The sequence below is a fragment of the Mytilus edulis genome, chromosome 7, assembly GCF_963676685.1.
Source record: "Mytilus edulis chromosome 7, xbMytEdul2.2, whole genome shotgun sequence".
Taxonomy (NCBI): Eukaryota; Metazoa; Mollusca; class Bivalvia; order Mytilida; family Mytilidae; genus Mytilus; species Mytilus edulis.
In genome coordinates, this window is record NC_092350.1 from 7,077,810 (window position 1) to 7,100,876 (window position 23,067).

General features: G+C 31.7%; 1 protein-coding gene across 2 annotated transcripts in view; it reads left to right on the top strand.

The window, feature by feature from the left end:
* Positions 1–23,067, top strand: part of LOC139529834 (uncharacterized) — a 67,342-nt gene that overhangs the window by 25,310 nt on the left and 18,965 nt on the right. For both annotated transcript variants that reach the window (XM_071325746.1, XM_071325747.1), the window contains exons 5-16: positions 1,984–2,280; positions 5,204–5,476; positions 5,740–6,006; positions 7,905–8,198; positions 9,082–9,345; positions 11,821–12,090; positions 16,975–17,268; positions 18,086–18,188; positions 18,455–18,537; positions 20,895–21,106; positions 21,897–21,984; positions 22,603–22,670. In XM_071325746.1, coding sequence (XP_071181847.1) covers positions 1,984–2,280; positions 5,204–5,476; positions 5,740–6,006; positions 7,905–8,198; positions 9,082–9,345; positions 11,821–12,090; positions 16,975–17,268; positions 18,086–18,188; positions 18,455–18,537; positions 20,895–21,106; positions 21,897–21,984; positions 22,603–22,670 — 2,513 coding nt within the window. The remainder of the gene's footprint in view (positions 1–1,983; positions 2,281–5,203; positions 5,477–5,739; positions 6,007–7,904; positions 8,199–9,081; positions 9,346–11,820; positions 12,091–16,974; positions 17,269–18,085; positions 18,189–18,454; positions 18,538–20,894; positions 21,107–21,896; positions 21,985–22,602; positions 22,671–23,067) is intronic.

The following is a 23,067-nucleotide window of genomic DNA, read 5'->3' on the forward strand; positions in this document are numbered from 1 at the left end:
ACTGTCAATTCGACTTTGATCCACTGAACCACGATGTATGTTAGTCATCTCTAACTTCCCATCATCTTCCTGCTCCAGACAAAGTACCTTTGGTGTCTTTAATGAGGTGATTCTAGAGAGATAACAGCACTTTTTCTGAAACTGCATGAATTTAATTCCAGTTGCTGATTTTGTCTCTCAAGCAACTGACTAGAATGGCATTGCCTTTTATAACATTTTACCCTTACTTTTGATCAGATGACCATTTTAGAACATTGTCATAACAGTTAGTAAATAAGTGTCAAATCTCATTTAGAAATTAGTAATTACTTGTTATAACTGGACAGTTTCAGGAATAATTTGTATAAACTAAGTGCATCGGAACTTACATGTATTTCCTAAATTTTAGTCATTACGTGTAATTCCTAATTTCATCTATTTACTGTAACATATATATCATATATTGTCCAAACACGATGACTTTCTGATTTTGTTCGCCTTAAAGATTCATGAACAACTTGACCACAATCCTAATTGGAAAACAATAAAAACAAAAAACAAAAAAAAAAAACACACAAATGGTTTATAATTATAAGTGTCTTCAATTTGTTATTTATTTTATGATTTCGTGACAAAAAAAAGAGTTATTATGTACTAATATTTAAATGCCGAAAAAATGACGCACTGTTCTGTGTTTTAACCGCTGTAAACGATAAGAATGTATGTGCACTTTTCCTTTTAGGATATATTTTTTTTATGAAACATTAGAATTAAATTGGTACACATCAAGTCGTAAAAGGAGTTCCTATGGGAAGTTGCCTTATCTATAATTTCAAAATAGCAATTTATGATAAATATAACGAACGGATGTACTTAGGTGAGGTTTTGGCATTTGGGTCAAATGTTCGGACTCCTTGGTGTTTTTCCATACAATACAAGGTAAAATATTTTACCTCATAACACTCATTTTTTTTCATTCAAGATTTAATAGCTCAAAAAAGGTCATTTACCAAAATTATAGCAGATTGTTGATTTTCTTTCTTATGATTTGAGACCCAAATAATACCAAGGTAAATATAATGTAAAAGTCCGAGTCAGTCTTTTCCCACCATATTCTAAAAATCAAATATATCGAAAAGGAGCTCCATGACCTATCAATATTTTTAGCTTATTTTGATTCTTCCGACTTATAGTGTCAAGTTTAGATCCTTGATTTATCTTACTTCACTTATGTACATCCTTAAGTCTAATTAAGGTATATAACCTATGATTTAGACACAAAAATTCAAACCTTACATGTCTATTGATGTTGAAATGAAATTCTATAAATATAATCTAATTAAAATATCTGATGCATTATTGGCCTGCGCGTCAATATTTTAACGACATCCGTATTCATGCGACTTGTCATTCAAACTTTGTAGAAGACCGGATACTGTATCGCGTATTTACCCGTCTCTATGCATTTTAATTTACCCGTCTGCTTATAGTTTTAAACAAAATGGGTCATATTTCAAATTGTATTTTTCCTCGGCCATGTCTATAATTATTTAGATTGGTCTAAACAGGGATACGCAAGACACGTTTGTTCTTGATAACTATTCCTGACTTTTTGAATTGTTTCTATGGACCTTTTGTTGTTCAGTTTTAATATAATAAATATGTAGGACTCTGACCTGTTTATTTTCAAAAAGCCATCGCACGTAATATAGACCATAGCACTCCATCGAACGCACCATTGTACTACTCACTTCAGCGTCTCCATTGAATTTCCGAGTCCGACTTATATTTAAGCAATTAATTTGGCATTTAGTACAGATATATCATTTTTATAAAGCGTCTCATAAAACAAATAATTCAAGCAGCAAACAAATTGGAACACATCATATATATGTTGCACCAATAGTAACAGTTTATGGTAAGGTAGAATACAAATTTGGTTACCTCCCTTTTTTAATATCTGTATATCTAATTAAAATATCTCGATTGCTCGTATTTTAATAGATTTACCCCTGCTTCCTAAAGCTGCTAAGGATATGTATAGAGTAAAAGAAGGAACAACAGTTAGTCTGCAGTGTGATCATCAAACATCGATACCGCCAATTACAGAGCTTTGGTGGCAGATACGCATGTCTGGTTATTTTTATAATTTAACAAATTTTATGAAATATTCCGATGGTACACTAACAACACCTAACTTACATATAAAAGATGTAAGATCTTCTGAAGCAGCAGAGTACACATGTAATGTAGCTAATGCATTTGGAACATCTCAAGTAGGAATGGAAGTACAATTAGGAAGTACGTTACTGTTTTATCAATATATCTATAATACTAAAATAACTAGGTCCAATTTATCAGCCGTCATGGGGTAAAAACGACAAATCTAAGAATTGAATTTTATATATAGCAAATATAGGACAATGGTGTTGATTAAATATTACACCACTCCAGACCCTTTTGTTTTCCACATAAATAATATTGCCAATAATTAACAAGTTCCGGGTCGAATCCGATACCGATACCAATACTATATTCATCTGTTACCTATTACCTTATCTGCACGTTCCGCATCTGACAGGGGCACCACCAAACGGTGTATTTCGGATTTTGCTATATACACGGGTTCATAACCACAGGGTTAATACTACAGAATTCAATAATTGTCAAATTGTTCCCTATTGTAGTATTTAAATCAGTAAGACTTTCTAAGATGACAATTCGAATATTAAAAATCTGGACTTAAGGTGTATAGGCACAGTTTTCAATTTGTTAGCAGGAATGATAATGCTGTTAAAATACTCTATTCCTTTTGTTTTTCAAATAATTAATATTGCCAAAATTTGATAAGATCCAGGTCGACAGGTTCAAACAAAAAGATTTTGAAAGCAGAGAAAACTGTGCATCTTATAATCGGTATGACTTTATCAGATGGCAATCCCAATACTTAAATCAGGCTTACGCATAGTTATATACTTTAATTCAGTCACTGACTCTTCGATATCACGGGTGTGTTCTAGTATATATATATATATAAAAAAAAGTAAAATCACAAAAATACTGAACTTAGAGGAAGATCAATTGGGAAAGTCCATAATCACATGGCAAAATCAAATAACAAAACGCATCAAAAACGAATGGACAAAAACTGTCATATTCCTGACTTGGTACAGGCATTTTCAAATGTAATATTATGTATGATACTAAGCTTTGCCAAAATGAACAGTAAACTTCATTGTATTCACATGAGATCGAGGATAGACATAGGAAATCATACCTAATAATAATAATACTTTATTCAGAAGCAATACAGCTTATAGAATATACAATTTTACAATATTTTGTATCAGTGAAATATAAATACAATAATTATACACAATATATGTATGGCGGAGAATGAAAATAAATTCATATGATAAATAATTAATACAACTACATATTACGAATTTTTTCAATATTAAACAAAAATTTACCTAAATTATTAAGTTCTTTCACATTGTGAACTGATAACAACTGTATAAGTTTAAAAGAAGTTTACCTATAAAACACTCGAAAATGACTGACACACCAAGTGAGCTAAATCTAAATGATATTTCTTATTTGATAATTGACCTAAACGATGAACTGTAACAGGCTCACACAATGTCCAGAAAGTCATTTAACTATATCACTACCATACGGAAAAACACCTCATTAATTTCTTGTTTTGAAGCGATTTACTGAAATAACCTGTATCTTACCAACAATTATTATAATTAACATACAACATTTTTTTTACTTATTCTAGGAAATTACCTTTTTGGTTCATTATGATGGTGCATTTGTCAAAGGATTCAACATCTTAAAAAAATAATGACAAAATAAGATAAATGTTATACTGACTGAATGAAAATCAAAATTAGACAGATGATAATGTCATTCAAAATCCTTTATATCATAAAGGCTATACGAACAATACAAAGTTTAAGTGAAATCTGTACGTTGCATTTCTTCATAATTTATAAAGTATCCGATTGAAAAGAATTTGAAGGTGTCTTACATATGTTTAACGCCTTCCGTGTGTCCCGATAAAACCATTAAACATACTTTCGCATTAGCTTTATAAAAACCCTGTCTAGTTCGATCAAAGGTCAAGGTCACCGCAACTTTTGTCGTGATATCAATTGAAATATTGCAGAACACAATAAGAATGAGAATATACCTTGTTTTTTATCAGGTAAAATGTAGAAGGTCAAAGTCTTAGCAACAAACCTTTCGTATTTTTTACGGACGCAATCACAAGTTGATTGACCGTTATGAATATCCGTTTTACAGATGATATCGGATATGTTCCAAATGTCGTAGGTGGCACGGTAGTATTTCCTGGCCCATAAGGGATAATGATAGCCTTTTTAGAATTTTCACCACTTTCTAACACTGCAAATAATTCTACATTCACAGTTAACTGAAGTACTTTCATTTTACTATTCAGAAATGAATTTAAATATGTATCATGACCGTTTACTTTTTTTGCTATTTTCAAAAACCTAAGGCCACTAGTACTTTTAGGTCTTTTATGGTGCAGTGAATACAAAATTAAAAAAAAATCTCAAAAATTCATTTTCATCTGTATGTAAAATTATTTCATATTTTTCTACACCTGATTCATCCCTCAGTTTGGGAAAGTATGTTCAGTTGATACTGTATTTTTTGTCCAATCACACTGTTTAGATACATTTACCTAAGTAGGGTTCACAAAAGAGCAACCTAAATTCTGGAATGCAAATACTACCGTGCCACCCGTAGCTACATTCTGTTACCTTTTCAAAAATGCGACCTACCGAGTTATACTATTTACCGGGATTGTTATAACATTGACAATACAACGGGTGACACATGTGTAGCAGAATCTGCTTACCAATCCAGAGAACCTGCGATCACCCACAGTTTTTGGTTTGGTTCGTGTTGCTTAGTCTTTAGTTTTTTATGTTATATTTTGTGCATTATTTTTTTCTTTTTGTCTTTCTTTTTTAGCCATGGTGTTATCATTTTATTTTCGATCTATGAGTTTGAATGTCCCTCTAATATCTTTCGCCCCTCTTGGATTGTCTTAAAATGAATATAATTTTGTTTTATACGTTTTCTTTTAAACCATATGTAAAAATTTTACTAGAACACACATTTTAATGTTATATACTGGCTTTCTTTATTATTTTGACTACTTCCATGTTTTTACTTGTGTCAGAACCACCAACTGTTAGCGCTGCAAAACCAGCATATCGTCCAATTAGAGGGAGAACAATAACTCTTGCTTGTAATATCATAAATGGAACAAGGATGTGGTGGAAACGATTCAATGGGAGAAATGAGATAAATGTAGATATAAATAAATCATCAGGTCAAAAAACATCCTCTTTGACTATACGGAACATACAAGCAGTAGATGATGGAGATTATAAATGTTATGGCGAAAATAAATTCGGTAGACATTCTGATACTGTTAAAGTGTCATCTGTAGGTACGTAACGTAATGTAGAGGTTAACATAATTGTACATGTATGACAGTTTCGGTAATTCTTTTTATATTGATTAAACTACCGATTTTATTACCTAAATTAATTAAAGTGATTTAAAAATCATTTTTGAAAATGATTTTTTTCAATAATTGTTTTATTTAATTATTTTTTTCGTTATATCAACTGTATCTGTTTTACTCAAATCGTATGGAATTGTCCTGTTAAAATCACTCGATATCAACTGATTATTTTTTTTAATTTTCAGAAATTCCAACTATTTCGACATCATCAAATGCTTACATTGGAGAATATGGTGAAAAAATCATTTTGTCTGTATTCATACATGACATATACCCTAAAGTTAACAGTATTGAATGGTATCATAATGATAGAGTTATATCAAGAACATATTTGGTGTCAAATTCTAATCTTACAATACATCATCCTAGATTAGAGGATAGTGGAACATATGTCTGCAGAGTTGGTAATGGTATAGGATACGCTAACGTTACGATCTCACTGGTGATATGGAGTAAGTACGTTTAAATATATTTCAGTTATTAAATATGTAGAGTATTTATTTCAATTCTCAATGAACACTACATAAGGTAAACAGTTGATTGGTAGACTTGTAATATTCACATGCACCTGTCCATTGTTAGGTATTGTTAGGTGAAATAGATAATTCGTTCTTATGTTGTACTGTTACACCACTGTACTGTCTCATGTTAAAGTAGGGTTGGGATCTCGCTAACATGTTAAATACCGCTTCATTATGTATGTATGTGCCTGTCCAAAATCAGGAGCCTGTAATTTAGTGGTTGTCGCCTGTAATTCAGTGGTTGTCGTTTGTTTATGAGTTACATATTTGTTTTTCGTTCATTTTTCGTAAACAAATTAGGCCATTGGTTTTCTCGTTTGAATTGTTTAACATTGTAATTTTAGGTCTTTTATATTGGTTACGAAGTCCCCAATTACAGTAGAAAAATCAATAAAAAAAATTTTTTTTTAAATCGGGAAAATTTCGGGTACTAATAAACGTAAAATCGTTCAAACTATTTTTGTCGCTTTTTTTAATTCCCGCATTTGCCCAGAACGCAGTAATCTACTTCCTTCTTCCGGTCTCGTTGTCGTGAGACTTTGACTAGTCTATTAAAATATAGGAGCTCAAGGAACACAATATCAATATTTCATTTTTAATAATTTATTGTCTTTGATGTGAATTGACGTTACCTGATGAATTACGTTTCTTTGTTTACATTGAACATGACGTCATAACTTAAACAACGTCACAAGTAAAATTCATAACAACAGAACCAAAATCGTCAACTTTTCTACACTTTACACAAGTATTCCACATTCAAAACTAAAAGACAAATGAAAGAGTTGGTATTGCTTTGCTTCATAAAAAACAATGGCCAACGTAGATACAAGTATCTTGTCTTAGGGAGGGATAAATCCTACTTTGTAAAGAATCACTCTGATTCAAACAAAAAATTCTCTGAAACTGATATTATCAAGATGCTTGATTTCTTTCTTGTGGAGAGTTGTCTCATTGGCAATCATGCCACATCGCTTGCACCTGCTCCTTTTGGAATTTGAACTTCCAACCTTAGTGTTGACTGGCCAATGATAAAATTGAAAATGAAAATGGTGAATGTGTAAAAGAGACAACAACCCGACCATATAACAGACAACATCAGAAGATCTTCAATGCAGCGAGAAATTCCCGCACCCTGAGGCGTCCTTCAGCTGGCCCCTAAATAAATATATATACTTTTTCAGTGATAATAAACGCCATACTAAACTCCAAATTATACACAAGAAACTAACTTTAAAAATAATACAAGACTTACACAGGCCAGAGGCTCCTGACTTGGGACAGGCGCAAAAAAGCGACGGGGCTAAACATGTTTCAAAGATCTCAATCTTCCCCCTATACCTCTAGCCAATGCAGAAAGGTAAACGCATAATAATACGCACATTAAAATTAAGTTCAAGAGAAGTCCGACTCTGATGTCAGAAGATGTAACAAAAGAAACTAAACAAAATGATAATAATGCATAAATAACAACAGACTACTAGCATGCAAACTCCAGACTTCAATTACACTGATTGAAACATTATGTCTTCATCATATGAATATTATAAATTAATAAGACTACCCAGACAACGCATTCACCTATGTTTCCAACACAATATAACAAAATGTGTTGGAATACATGACAGTACATAAATAAAATGTTATATGACCATTATATAAATGAAATGATCTTCAAAAATATCTTTAAAGCATGAAATGTACAGATAATTAATGTTAGATTAACAATAGTTTACAGCACGGTTAAAATAATTATTTAATTGTATTTTGTACTGAGCATTTATAATCATTCAATATAATTTTTTATAAAGAACAATTCTACATTTCAGGACGGCCTAAAGTTGTTAAGACAGGGAAACGTGAAATTACAACAGGTTCAGATGCAACATTCAAATGTTCTTTCAGTGAATCGAGTCCTTCCATACAAAGTATCCTATGGCGGAAAGATACAGGAACAGGACAAATCGTTCTAGAAGATGGTGGCAAATATGTTATTCAGAAAACTGCTATGAGTACAACATTACAAATAAAATCAGTGACAATTAATGATGCAGACACCTATACATGTATTGCTGTCAATAAGTATTCTGAGGGGACTGACTCTTTTAGTCTGTCTGTTGGAAGTAAGTATGAAGATATTATTATTCTTTCAAACTTCAAATACAGAAGTATGTAACATAGCTAAGAACATACCGACAGTGATAACAATGATAGAATAACAGTTTGCACAATTAAGATTTATGACAGTTATTATTTGCAACTGCATCTATATCAGAAGTTATCTATCTATTATATAATATTGTAGCATAGCCATGATTTGTTACGTATTTACTTTTGACCTTCTGCTGTTGTTTTTTTTCTATGGTCGGGTTGTTGTCTCTTTGTCACATTCCCCATTTCCATTCTCAATTTTATTTTGATTATATACCTGACCAACTGTGCCAATTCTACAATAGAACTGCAGTTAAACAGTCCCGCCTCTTTTACTTGATTCTGACATTACTGAACGAGTCTCATTAACGAATATGTACTTAGCATGATCAACATGAGTATCAAGCAGGGATTGTTACCCTGAATACCTAATATCACCCAAATTTCTCGTTTTATTCCCTTAACAATTTCTATTTATGCTTCTTTTATAGCTAGCTGACTTTGCGGTATGGGCTTTGCTTATTGTTATTTAGGCTTTACAGTGACCTTTTTTCTGTGTCAATTTCGTCTATTGTAGAGAGTTACCACTTGTTTAATTGATAATCATACTACATCGTCTTTTTATATCTTTCGTTTTCAAAATCATGTACGTTTAAGACATTTAAAATGTTACCAGTATAAACGAAACAAATGAAGCAAAATCAATTCATCCCTTATTTGGACTAAAATATCTTATTTACACAAATATAAATTCTATGGTGTTTTTTTGTACAATGCTTCTAAAGAGAATGTGTATGAATGACGATATATTTAACATCGAAAGAAATCGCCACATTTATTATTTACAATTCACAGGTCCACCACGTATTAACATAATCCAAGCTTTGTATATAATCAAGGCCGGGAATAATGTTAATATAAGCTGCGTTGTGCGAAATGTACCAGAAAACTATAAATACACAATGTATTGGAATAAAGGATCACATCGTATCACACACTACAAATATAATCCATTTTTGATTATAAAGATTGCTAAACCAAATGATGCAGGAAACTATTCATGTCATGTTGAAAATAAATATGGTAAAGCACATGACTCCACAGAAATTAAAGTTCTCTGTGAGTATAAAGTCGATTAACCATTTGCTATATACTAACAACAAATTCTAAAATATACAAGATAAAAATTACTTTTATAATATATTAAAATGGCCAATATCATATTTGACAACGAAATTTTTGTATAGGTGAATACACAAACCAAATCTACATTTTAAAATACATACAATTTATACATCCATCATATGTATAAAAAGTCAATCAATAAAAGTACTGAACTTCATGGGAATCCTATGAGCAAATCAATATGAATATCAAAATATGCCATTCCAAATGACCTGACAACAGTATCGTAACTATATCCCCTTTTAATAAGTCTCTTTAAAGGTTAGGTAGGCTTTTGATGTGAATGCCGTTTTGAGTAATAATTTCCAGTAAAACAGATATGTCTTTCATTAAAATCAAATACGTTGCCACATACATAAGCGAATCGAACAAGTTGAGATATATAATCACCATAAGATGGTGACAAGGAAACGTCACTATGTATAGATGGACAATTAACAGTAGGAAATGAAAAATCCTATAGCCTTAACGTTGAAGATATAGATATGAAGATCCAGTAAAGGGCAGTGTTCATTGTTAATATTAGCTTTATTTAAAGTCAAGTTTTGCATGGTCGAAATAGGTGGCTAGAGGTGAATCAGATGTGAATACTAAAAAAAATCTAAAGATCTTTTAGAGTACATACATTTAAGACTCTCTCATCTTGCACTGGTATTAAGTATTTGACTTTTCTACATTTTACACAAGTATTCCCCATTTAAAACTGAAAGACAAATCGGAAGAGTTGGTATGGCTTTTTTTCATAAAAAAGAATTTCTTAATTGACAACATATTTGTTACGTTTGGATAACGTGTTTTTCAACAGACTGTCGGCATTCCCATGAGAACCTCTTCTTGCCAACTTTTTTTTATTATTATAATGAGACTGATTTCATACAGGAACTTCTTAGAAAGAAAGATAAGCAGTTAGAAATATCCTTTAACTTTACTTTCCGCTATATAGAAGATGTTTTCTCACTAAATAATTCAAAATTTGGTGACTATGTTGAACGCATCTATCCCATCCAACTAGCGATAAAGGATACAACAGATATAGTTAAGTCTGTCTCATATCTTGACTTACATCTAGAAATTGATAATGAGGTTCGGCTGAAAATAAAACTTTACGACAAAAGAGATGATTTCAGCTTCCCAATTGTGAACTTTCAATTTCTATGCAGCAACATTCCAGTAGCGCCTGCATACGGAGTATATATCTCCCAAATAATGCGATATTCCCGGGCTTGTGTTTCCTATCATGATTTTCCTGAGATAGAGGGTGCTGGTCACATGGAAGCTTTCAAACCAAGAGTTCCAAAAAGTTGAAATCATCCTTCGTAAATGTTACTGACGCCATCACGAGTTGGTTGACGGTTATAGAATAAGTGTTTCACATATGATATCGGATATGTTCCTTTTGTCGTAACTATAATCAACTTCCCTTTTTAACGCGAATCGCACCTACATAAATAGAATATTTACCGGGTTTGAAATAACATGAGCAACACAATGGATGCCACATGTGTATCAGGACTGCTTACCCTTCCGGCGAACCTTAGATTAACCCCAGTTTTGGTGGGGTTGGTGTTGCTTAGTCTTTAGTTTTCTATGTTGTGTCTTGTGTACTATTATTTGTCCGTTTGTCTTTTTTTTTTGTTAGCCATGGTATTGTCAAATTATTTTCAATCTATGAGTATGACTGTCACTCTTTCACCACCTCTCTTAAACCAAATTGAATTATTTGTTTCATAGAAACTCATGGTTATAAATTTAGAGTTATATATTTAAATCTATTAGATTGGATTCTGATTCACGATTTATGGCATTTTGAAAATTATATATGAAAGGCTATTGCTTCTACAATGCAAACATAATTCCTTAAGTGGATCATCAAATCTAATAGAGTCGAATAGAGACCTTTACAATGTAGCCAAAATTCAAAACGACGAAAAGACGGACAACATTCCAGTAAACTCTTCATATAAACATAAAGACTAATAAACAAAAAATCCACCAAAACCCAAAGTGATATCATGATCAGGTGATCCTAATGGTCTAGTACATCCTGCTTCACATCCGGCATCACAATTTACATTCGTTGGGTTATTTGTGGTAAGTAGAACATTAGTTGAGTCTTGTTTGGTGAGGTCATAAAAAGGAATGTTAATTTCATCACCAAACTGTTTTGAAGACCCATTGTTGGTATTCGGTGTACTGCTCTTTGGTCGGGTTGTTGTCTCATTTCCATTCTCAATTTAAATGATAAACGAAATTAAGAAACCACATTGTCTCAACAAACACAAAAAGATGATGAGATTCATGATTTGAGTCTTTTGTGCAAGCGATCGGTAGAGATATACTTGTAATTGATACGCATTAATTGTCATATATATTACGTCATGTTTTACTATATTGTTAATCTGTTGACAGCCGCAAAAATTAGAGAACAGTTTCATGAAGTAACTGCAAATGATTCTTATAAAATAAACTGTGATGTATCTGGTGGAGATCGAGTCGTTTGGCGAAAAAATGATAAAGAACTTATATTAACCAATCAGCAAATATATAGCGGCGGTAATGTAAACGATCCATCACTCAAATTTAGAAAAACCAGTCATTTAGACCGAGGAAATTACTCGTGTGAAACAACTTACAGAAGTGTAACAGCGAAAAGTACAACAATACACCTTAGTGTAAAAGGTAGTCATATATTTAATATATTTAAAGTAAATAGATTTCATGTAGAAACAAAATCAAAATAAAGGCGGATCTACCAAAGGAACGCTCAGAACTTATTATTCGAAGGGGTACAGCCGACCCCGTGTATTCGAGCACAATTAGCACCAATGATTTTTCATACATCATAAAATTTTATTGTTAACAATATTAACTCCATGTACTCCAGCTGCCCATTGATTAGTTGTTCGTTATATTTTCACTCAATATTTCATTTGAATCAGAATTTTATTTCTTGTTTTAAATAATATTTATATATAATTCGGTGAATATTCAAAGCACGTTTGTTTATTTACCTTCATTCGAAACGCCCTATAGGCGAGTGATATGAGAGCCAAATTCACATTTTTAATGCACCTACCTAACACACGGCTAAATTATATATCACTGGAAAGCTAAGAATGTGTACTTTCTTAATATCCCGGTCGTCAAAAGAAATTATGGTGCATTTTTTTTTAAATCGAGGTCAAAGGTCATGGGTGCAATTTCAATTCACGGATACTTCCAGTAGAAAAATCGAGTCAAAACAAATACAAAAATGAAACAATTTTATAGGAATGCTGAATTACTGTTGGGAAAATATATTTCTATCATAGTATTAATTAAGTTTGGTTGCTTTTAACGGTAACGCATGTTACGTAACGTTTTCTCTCGGAGTCTTTGAAAATCAACCATTAAGTCACACAAATGTATCTGTAGTCGCCCTTGCATTATCTAAATCTTATATTACCTCCATATCATTTGATTGCACGTATTTACAAACATATATCTGCAAATTTGAGATAAATAATTCGAAACAAAATATTTGAAGCAAGGGGAAAATATAACATATGACGTATTCTTAATTGATTAAAAAGTCCCATGATGAGCTGTACATTAAAATTGAGGAAGCGTATGGTCTCCTGTTAATTTGAAAGCCTACTAACCGCTTCAAGATCAGACAACCATAGGGCGGATTTTTTTTTATTATTGTAGTGCAATATGTTGAGTCTGGATCATACCGCAATTTCATTTACATCACTAAATCAGATATGACAAGAGTACTAACTAACATTACTGAAATGAGTAAAGTGCTACTAGTATATTTATATCAACAAATTGACAATTTTAATATAAAACATCACAAGGAAAATATGACCACTCATTGTATTGATTTTACTTTAGTCGGCCGCCGTGTATCTTGAGATATCTTATTAATCAACCAACACTTGACAAAGGAGTTTGTACTTATTTTAAATTACGCTAGACTAAGTGATGACCTTCGGGCTATTTTGGCACTACGTATTACTTTTTTATATCTTGTTTCACCACTTCAAACGGAGGACAAGGTTATCCTAATATTGAACCTTTTATTTGGCTTTCTTATGTTAAAATCCCGTTAGCTTATAACCTAAATGATCGAAACGTCGGACCAATGGGATGTAAGACCATTTAGGTGTCGGAATATTGAGATATCGGAATATTATAGCTTCATTTTAACTTGTAATCTCATCATTCTTATCGGTCAAAATATCCATACAAAGACAACTTCCTTGGAATGGGCATATACCAGTACAGCAGAGGTTTTGCTCAAAGCGGACACAAGATTTACTATATACAGATTGAATTAAAAATTGGAAATGGACATGAGGGATTTGTCAAAGAGACACCAACCCGTTCAAAAGGCAGACAACGGCCGACGACCACCAATGGGTCATCAATGCAGCAAAAAACTCCCAAACCCGGAGGCGTTCTTCAGCTGGCTCCTAAACAAAAATGTACTAGTTTGAAATGATTATGGACGTCATACTAAGCTTTGAAATATACTCAAGAAATTAAAACAAAAAAATCATACAAAAATAAAAAAGGCCAGGGGCTCCTGACTTGGGACAGGCGAAAAATTGCGGCGGAGTTAAACATGTTTTTGCAATCTCAACCCTCCCCCTGCGTGAACAGATCAAATCTTGTAGAAAGTTGGATAACATCATACCTGACCGATATTGCCTTTTAACCAACCAAAGTCATGCAGAGAACTTTTATTGTTTCTGTAGTTAGATTGACATTGTCTTGGATAAAATTTTGACCCCAGAAGAAAAATAATGCCATTTAGAATGTATGCCCCATTTTCAATTTTTCTTATCTGTTGATCAGTCAAACTTGTTAATAGTTATCAAAGGTGTGTCTACAAATACGATGCATTTGTTATGATAAATCTAAATGAAAAAGAGTTAAAAAGAATAAGACAAAATTATAGAGCTACTGTATACAATATTGGATGTACCTTGGCCTTGTTGAGGCTGTATACATGTACATTGTAACTATAAATTGACCATATATTAGTATTTGTTGAAGCTGATTATATGTTATTTAGTTTTCTCGGCGGCGATCCTCGGCATAAATTAAGTAATTAAAGTTGTTAACCAGAATACTTCCTTGCGTACAGGCACGTCATCTTTAATCGTCGAAATGTTAGTAAAAGCTGTTTTATGTTCAGAATAAAATAGCTCTTTACTTTCTCACTTCAAATTTTGTAGCTAATATTTAGCGATGCAAGCTCGATGGTATACAGATATAATAGTAAAATTATCATGAGTTATTTTGTAAATCAGATCATTACGTCCACTGGTATTTTTATCCATTTGATGAGTTAAGCCTTTTTCAACTGATTTTTATAGTTCGTTCTTATGTTGTACTGTTATACCACTGTCCCAGGTTAGGGGGAGGGTTTGGATCCCGTTAACATGTTAACCCCGCCACATTATTTATGTATGTGCCTGTCCCAAGTCAGGAGCCTGTAATTCAGTGGTTGTCGTTTGTTTATGTGTTACATATTTGTTTTTCGTTCATTCGTTTTACATAAATAAGTTTGTTAGTTTTCTCGTTAGAATTGTTTTACATTGTCTTATCGGGACCTTTTATAGCTGACTATGCGATATGGGCTTCGCTCATTGTTGAAGGCCGTACGGTGACCTATATTTGTTAATGTTTGTGTCATTTTGGTCTTTTGTGGATAGTTGTCTCATTGGCAATCATACCACATCTTCTTTTTATATATATTGTACGAGATATATGTATTAACACTCAATACAGTTGAGTTTGCTACTCAGAGGATACCTTATGAAGTTGTGTAACTTGCTTATAGGCTTTATACATTTGCAAAATATACAAACAGACAAATCAGAATGAGTTGTAGATCTACTGCCCTCGTTGACATATGAGAAGAGACTGGTCGGTAGAATTGGTACATGTAGTACAAAGTCTTTGTACAGAAGCTGATAGGTTGTACTTACTTTTGAAATATTCATAGCAACTCTTATGATATTTTGTATTTTCAAATGGGATGTTTTCATTTTTTTCATATTCATCGACCAGTCTGTAAAATTCATCTTTTCGTTTTCACACTGCGGCAATACAACTGTATCTTCATTTAAGTGTTTAACTACATAGTTTCTATGTAGTGAATACATGACAGACTATGCATCTGTTGTCAACCAATGGATAGGTTTTGCTCTTTAGCATAGGAAGGGTTTCATTGTGAACTGGACTGTGAAAATTTTACACGACTCGGAAGATTTTCTACAATTTTCCGATACGATTCCTTATTTAGAAATGGGTGAATTCTACAGAACTCAAAAACTATGTTTCACTTTGATTTGATCTTATTTTCGGACGATTTTATATCTATTTAAGCTCCACTGAAGTTCAAGATAGAAATATAACCGTTTAAATATGATTTATCGTACTCTAATAGCACTATTAAGTACACGGAAATCGACTAATATATTCAGTAAAAAACCGATAACGAAATAGATAAGGGATTCCGGAAACTATGGTGATGCTACTCAACATCATAAAATTACAGAAATTCGTGATTTTAAGAAATGTTGAGATAAAGTCTTGATCTTGAATGAAAAAACGATAACTGATGAGTGATTTGGTGTGTTCTAAAACGGATCGAGTGCAAAAGAATTTAATAAAAAATTTAATTGTAGATCCGAAAAGGTCAGGAGTATGAAAATTTTCGTTCAAAATGTCAAATATTTAGAAGGAATGCAAAAGCATGCGGAGTTATAGTTGTAAATATTGTTTTTCATTATTTTAAGAATCTAATTCACTTAATTATTCTGTCTAAAAGAAGAGATACGACTAATTTCTTTTGCTTGAAAAACATGTCGTATTTTTACAATTTTCAACTAATTTCTGAAATAATCGTCAATTTTACAAAAACTGCACCGTACGATTTTGTGACGACCGGGCAAAAATCAAAGTTAAATCATTATTCTTTCATTTAAAAAAGAAATTAGCCGTGTGTTAGGTGGGTGCATTAAAATCCTTAACTAGACGTCTTTTTCAAATATTACACTCGCCTACTACCACAATGTTTCAGAAAACAATAAGACCTTTTATGTTTTCTGTTTACGACAACCAAAATGAAAATTCTACTCGATTATCACTGAAAGTAGTAAATGCTTAACGTAATACAAATCAAAAATCATCAAGAAAGCATGTTCTCGAACAGAAACACACGTTTTTATTTTGAAAGAAAATAAACGGTACCAATATAACACCTTGTCTTTATATTTGATATAACATATTTTACAATATATTTTCAAACTTTGTGCAATTCCCTCAGTTTTTACCTTGAATAAATATTTGAATTTTTTAACATTGGTAAACTGATATTGCATATAATTTGATACGAATCAATAGGTTTCGTAATGTTACTGTGGAAGTTAAGACACCTCGCATCTCACTTTTCAAACATATTCAAAAATAAAATAAAAAGGATCATCTTTGAAGTAATTTAGCTGTGCACGCTATGCATTTATCATGTCTGGCGTTTCAAAATCAGGACTCTATTTGTTTCAGATATTCCACTGGTTTATTTGCCTAATTATATGACGGAGGTTATCGAAGGCAGTCATACTATACTAGATTGTTCTTATGATTCATACCCAGAACCAACGAAGGTTTATTGGAAGAAGGATGATAAGATAATCAAGCTATCAGAATCGTCCAGAACGAAATATAATGGTAGTTCCGTAGAAATACCTGTTCTAGTTATACATGACACGACACAAAAAGATTCTGGAAAGTATACCTGTTTTGTAAAAAATGATATCGGCACTGGATACAGCCAGACGCTTCAACTTTTAATCATAGGTATGTACATTGATATTCAGTCTGAAATTACTTTCAATAATGAGTCAGATAACAGTGCTCGTAATTGTTTGCTTCTAGTCAGCTACCTTTTATGAAGGTTCCTATGATGCAACATTTTTCATTATTAAAAAATAATTACTAATGCCAACTCTGATGAAAGGCTATATCTGAATTTGATGAAGAAAATATTTAATGTCTGAAAAAAACGGAAAGGATGACTATGTCTGAAATATTCTTGTTCAATCTAATAGTATACTTTTTCAAAACATCGTCGTTGATGTAAAAAATAATTAATTGTGCTTAATGATGATATCAGATATAGACAGAATTGTCACTGCAATGAAATGTATTATCCGTTGTTATGTAAGCACCAGATATCGTTATAGTCATATACATAAGACACAGCTGCAATAATGTATTAATTTATTTTACACTATTTATATATAAATTTATATCAAAATCAAAAACGCTGAATTTTGTTATTCTTGAAACTCATTTTTCTGGCAATTGTTTGATATGAATGTATAATTTTATCGGGCTTTTTTTCCTTAGCCTTTGAGCTTTTTATATATCAGGTTGTATATACTATTCAACAACAGAAAAGTGATAAATGTTGGGGTTTTTTAAAAACAAGTTATAAAAAACATAATTTGATATGTAATTTACATTTTTACCGCTTCTTGTATGTTCCAACTTCATTTGGGTTTTTAATACGCATGAAAAACAGCAAACATCTACCATAAAATCATACTTTCAACTGCAATAAAATGCGGTTTGTTTTGTTTTTTAAGTTATATGACTAATTATTTTTATACAGAACCAGAAAAGAATACATCAACAACAGGAGCCTTAGTTGGTGGTATATTCGCAACTTTAATTGCTATATTGGTTTTGATTGGATTGGTTGTCTTACTTCGGAGGTATGTGGTTCTGAATACTAACCGCTATCTGTTACATGTTACAGTCATGTGCATCTAGCAGGGCATACTTTTAATTTGAAATCTAGAATATTTCCAAGAGTTTGTAAAATAGATTACAGATTGAAAACGGGAAATGTGTTAAAGAAACAAGTGTTGTTTATAAATTGAGTCGTTTGTAATTATGTTCAATAATTTATAATCATTCATTTGTTCCATTAAGTTAATTGTACATGTACTATCAATGAATGGATTTCATTTTTTTACAGACGTTCCAACAATGTAAACAACATAAAACCATTACGACAAGCAACAATAAGTTATGCAGAAAATGTTGAATTGTGCACCGACGGTGAGTTTATTCCCTCTACAAAGATCAGGTATTTGTTTAATGTAAGAAAACAAGCTATTGTATGAAAGATACTACATAATTAAACGATCCCTCTTCAAAATTAATTCTTTGAAAGGGGAATAGAAGATACCAGAAGGACATTCAAACTCATATGTCTAAAATAAATAGACAACGCAATGGCTAAAAAAAACACAAATAGACAAACAATAGTACACAAAACAAATGATAGAGAACTAAATACTGAGCAACTCAAACCCAATCAAAGACTTGGGGTGATATCAAGTGTTTAAGTGACAAAGATGAATTCATATCATAATCTATGAAATATCTAACGATTACAGTTTTTCCAAATGTTGTGTTTTCCCTTTCTGATTGTTAACATGCCATCAAAAGACATGTAAATGCAACCGTAGTCCTTATGATAAAGAAAGAGTAGTTCAGATTATAATTAAACCATTAAATTATATTTCATATCGGTTTTTTCGAATCCGGGCTCGTCTGGAATCATTGCAGAAGACGCTTTCTCCTACCAACGTACAACTTTCTGTCATATGCTGCAAATACTATGTCTTGAGGTAGATCTCAGACTTATTTATTGCAAATGTTTTTAATGAATTTTCACAATTTGAAATAAATTGATTGTGTTACCCTTTCTGTGTCAACCAATATCCGTTATGGCTAATTATATTTCTTAAATGTATTTACTTTGTCCATGAGGCAATTAGAAAAATAGAAATATTGCTACAAAATATATGAAGTGTTGGAAAATTATATCTGAGCTGACATTAAAGCGACAATTATGCTGCATTGAAGTTCCATCATATTATACATTCTTCTTATAGAATATAATTGAATAGAAATTGTCCATTATTTCCACATTTTCTTTTCAAATTCCATAAAATAAGGTGGTCTTTATGTTTATTTAGTACAAAATCATCCAAAGACTACACAAATTGTATAACTGCATTTATAAAAACTGAAATGTTGAACAGAGACTAAAACAAAGACAAAAACAAATGTTACTTAGGACCCCTTCAAAAATACGCACACACTGACCTTCATTGATTATTCTTTGTAAAATGTAAATTTCTGTGCATGTTCAATCAATAGTGTTATTCATATGGTTATATTTTTACGAAATTTCTGGTTGTATCTAATTATGAATGTTTGCCTTGTCATTGTTCTTTTATGAATTGTACCTGGTATAACTCGGTTCATTTAAATTCTTATTTGATCAATCAAAATATACTGATGAAATGCCATCTCAAAAATAGATTGTTGTACAAATTCAAAGCAAGATATTCTAGCCCACCGCAGCTTATTGTGATAAAACAAAAAAATAGACTCTCATTGAAAACATTGTAAATATTTTATATTCGAGCTTGGTCTTTCAATGTGTATATAATAAAACAAATGTGTCTTAGATGTTAAACTATAGTATATGCAAATGAATACATTCAGATATATGGAACTAAAAGGTATTTATAGTAGCGTAAACAATTTCTTCTATGGGTAATTGATTTGGAAAGTCGGCTCACTAACTCGCACAAACTGACTAAACTTCATAGCGCATTTACAAACATATTGTGAGTAAGCAGTTTACACAAAAAATATTCTAGGACAAAATGTGTTGAAATGTACTGATTTTCAACCTAAATACTTGGTAGGTTTTGTCCATCCGCTTTATCTTTCTTGGAACTATGGAATATCATGCATGTGTATCGCGCCTGAACATATCACATTAGTTTCGGCAACATGGTATAATAATGTGAAAACCAATAGAAAACATTCTTACGGACGAATCACGTTCAAGTATTTGTAAGTGTTATATGGCAGTTGTTTGAATTTTTGATTTTGCCATTTGGTAGGGAAATTTGTTTCGAATTTTCCTCGGATTTCAAAATTTATGTTATTTTACTTTTCAAAGTCAATTTGGAAACAAAATATACATTTTAAGTAAGAAGAAAAATCATTACGAGTAATATGAGATTGATTTAAATTTTCTATTTGTTTCCTTATAAATAAAGGCAACCGTAGTATATTGCTGTGAAAGTGTTAAGCTATGAATCATATAGACTAAATTGTTTTCGTTGCATAACTGAATGATAAATGATTTAATTCACTGTATACTAATTGGATTTGTTTTATTCCATGAGTCATCTTGGGTTTGGGCATTAGGTTTACCAATATATGATACTTGTGGCTATAATCACATCCAGTTCTATATATTCAGTTTTTATTTAGCTATATTTCCAAACCAAATTTGCATTTGTTGTAAAGACAAATCAAATATTGAAAAAAAGTCTTGAATAATGAAACTGCTCCTGCAAACTACAGACACTTTTACCTATTTTCAGGACGTGGTATTAGGGACAATGGGTTATATTTGAATGTTGGTATAGTGTCTTCTTCTGCTGCGGAGAACATAAAGCCAACAACAGTTCCAATAACAGGAGATAATGAATATTATAACTTATCAGAAGTACAAAGTTCATGTATCAGGGTGGAAGAACTGAAACAATATATTGAGAAAAAACAAAGAAAAGAGGAGCTTAAAAATGAATATAAGGTAATCAATAACATAATTTCGTATATTCGTAACTAATTTGAACTTTTTGACTTTTTTTATTAACCCGTCACTGATGAGTTTTTTACAGACGACGTACGTTTCGTGTACAACATTTTACGCACGTTTTTGGTAAAAGATTAAACCCTTACAGCTTTGATGATAACAATGAGAATGGGAATTTGGTATTTGTCTATTTGGTCTAACCAACGACCAAGAAACAGAAAATAATTGTAGACCATCGATGGGTCTTTAATACAGCGAGACAACCCCGCATCCGAAGCAGGGATTCATATGTCCCCTGGACCAACATATGAATAAGTTCAGTAAAACTGTACGTAACTCTAAATTTAAAAACAAATACATGAACTAAACTTTAAAACAAAACATACAAGACTTTCAATGGTCAGATGCTCCTGACTTGGGATTAGAGTTTATTAACCATAACAGTTACTCCATATTGATATCTACTTTGAGTGCCACAGATGAATCTTATGTTGACGACACGCACATCTGGCAAGAAACCTTGTAGGCCTGATACCTTTTATAAATTTTTAATTTTAAATATGTAGTGTACACATGATCTAAGATCAAATGAAAAACAAATGCAATCTCAATATACAATACTGTATATATATAAAAGTATATATAGCAGCATCATAATTAACTTATTTTTTTAGAGTTTATGATGCAAGTTTATGAATATTTGTTAAATGATTTCCTTGGTTTTTTGTTCAATTTAAATATTTAAAACAAAGACAGTGCATATGTTCGCTCCTCTTTATTTTATTAGAGCATACCAAATGTAGCAGTGCATCCTACAACTCATGCACAAACAAAAGAAAATATGCCAAAGAACAGATTTAAAACAACATTCCCATGTATGTTAAATTATTTTTAAGTATGATTACTGGGAGTCGACTCTGTTTTGCTCTAGATTTTAAAGTGATTATTTTCATGACATGCTTTATTTTGAAAATCTGAAAATGTAGCATAAGTTTCCATTGTCGAGACCAAGAAAAGGATCATAATCAAATACGTAGTATTTTTGTACATGTCAGATATCTACGGTTTACAATTTTAGATTCGTTTCTATGTTTTTCCTTGAAAGCCAAACAAGTATTATTCCAAGAATAGGGCATTAAATATCTCCGACATCGATGACAAATGACTAGTATATACACTGCAAAAAACACAAAAGGCAAAGCAACAGCTCTTGTATTGCTGGTTTTTTTTTTTATCTCATTGTCACAGCAAAGCCTTCAACAATTACATTGACAACGCTAATAATGACTCATAGAGGCAACAGTAGTATACCGCTGTTCGTAATTCATAAATTGTTTGAGAAAAAACAAATCTGGGTTACAAACTAAAACTGAGGGAAACGCATCAAATACAAGAGGAGAACTACGAGACAACAAACCAATAAACGGACCAATAAAAAAAAGAATAGATATGCAAATGACGGACCATTTTTAATACACAATGTCACATTGTAGATGATCACACTCGAGTTATACTGGAATCCAATGGAGGATCTGATTATATCAATGCAAACTATGTCGATGTAAGTTCCGTTACTTTCAGTAAATTATATTACTTCTTTTACAAGTATAAAGCGTTCAGTAAGACTCTTTTTGAAGGGATATTTAAATTTATCCTTTCCTTTTGTTACAAATATAGAGCTTAAAGTGTATGGTTTTCAAGTTGTAAAAAGGAGCACGCTCGTTGTTATATATAATTCTTTTCTTCAAGTAAAATCGGTCGATTGTCTCTTTCATTTATACGTTTGAAGATCATACTTTGACCTACATATAATGGTTTACTTTAAAAACAAAAATAAATAACTAAGATGAGAAAGTTGTCTAATGGGCACTCATATCACATCTTCTTATATCTATTGATGGCATTTGCTTGTTTTAAAGGGAGAATCATTTTTTAACATGTATCTTGTTATTGCTTGC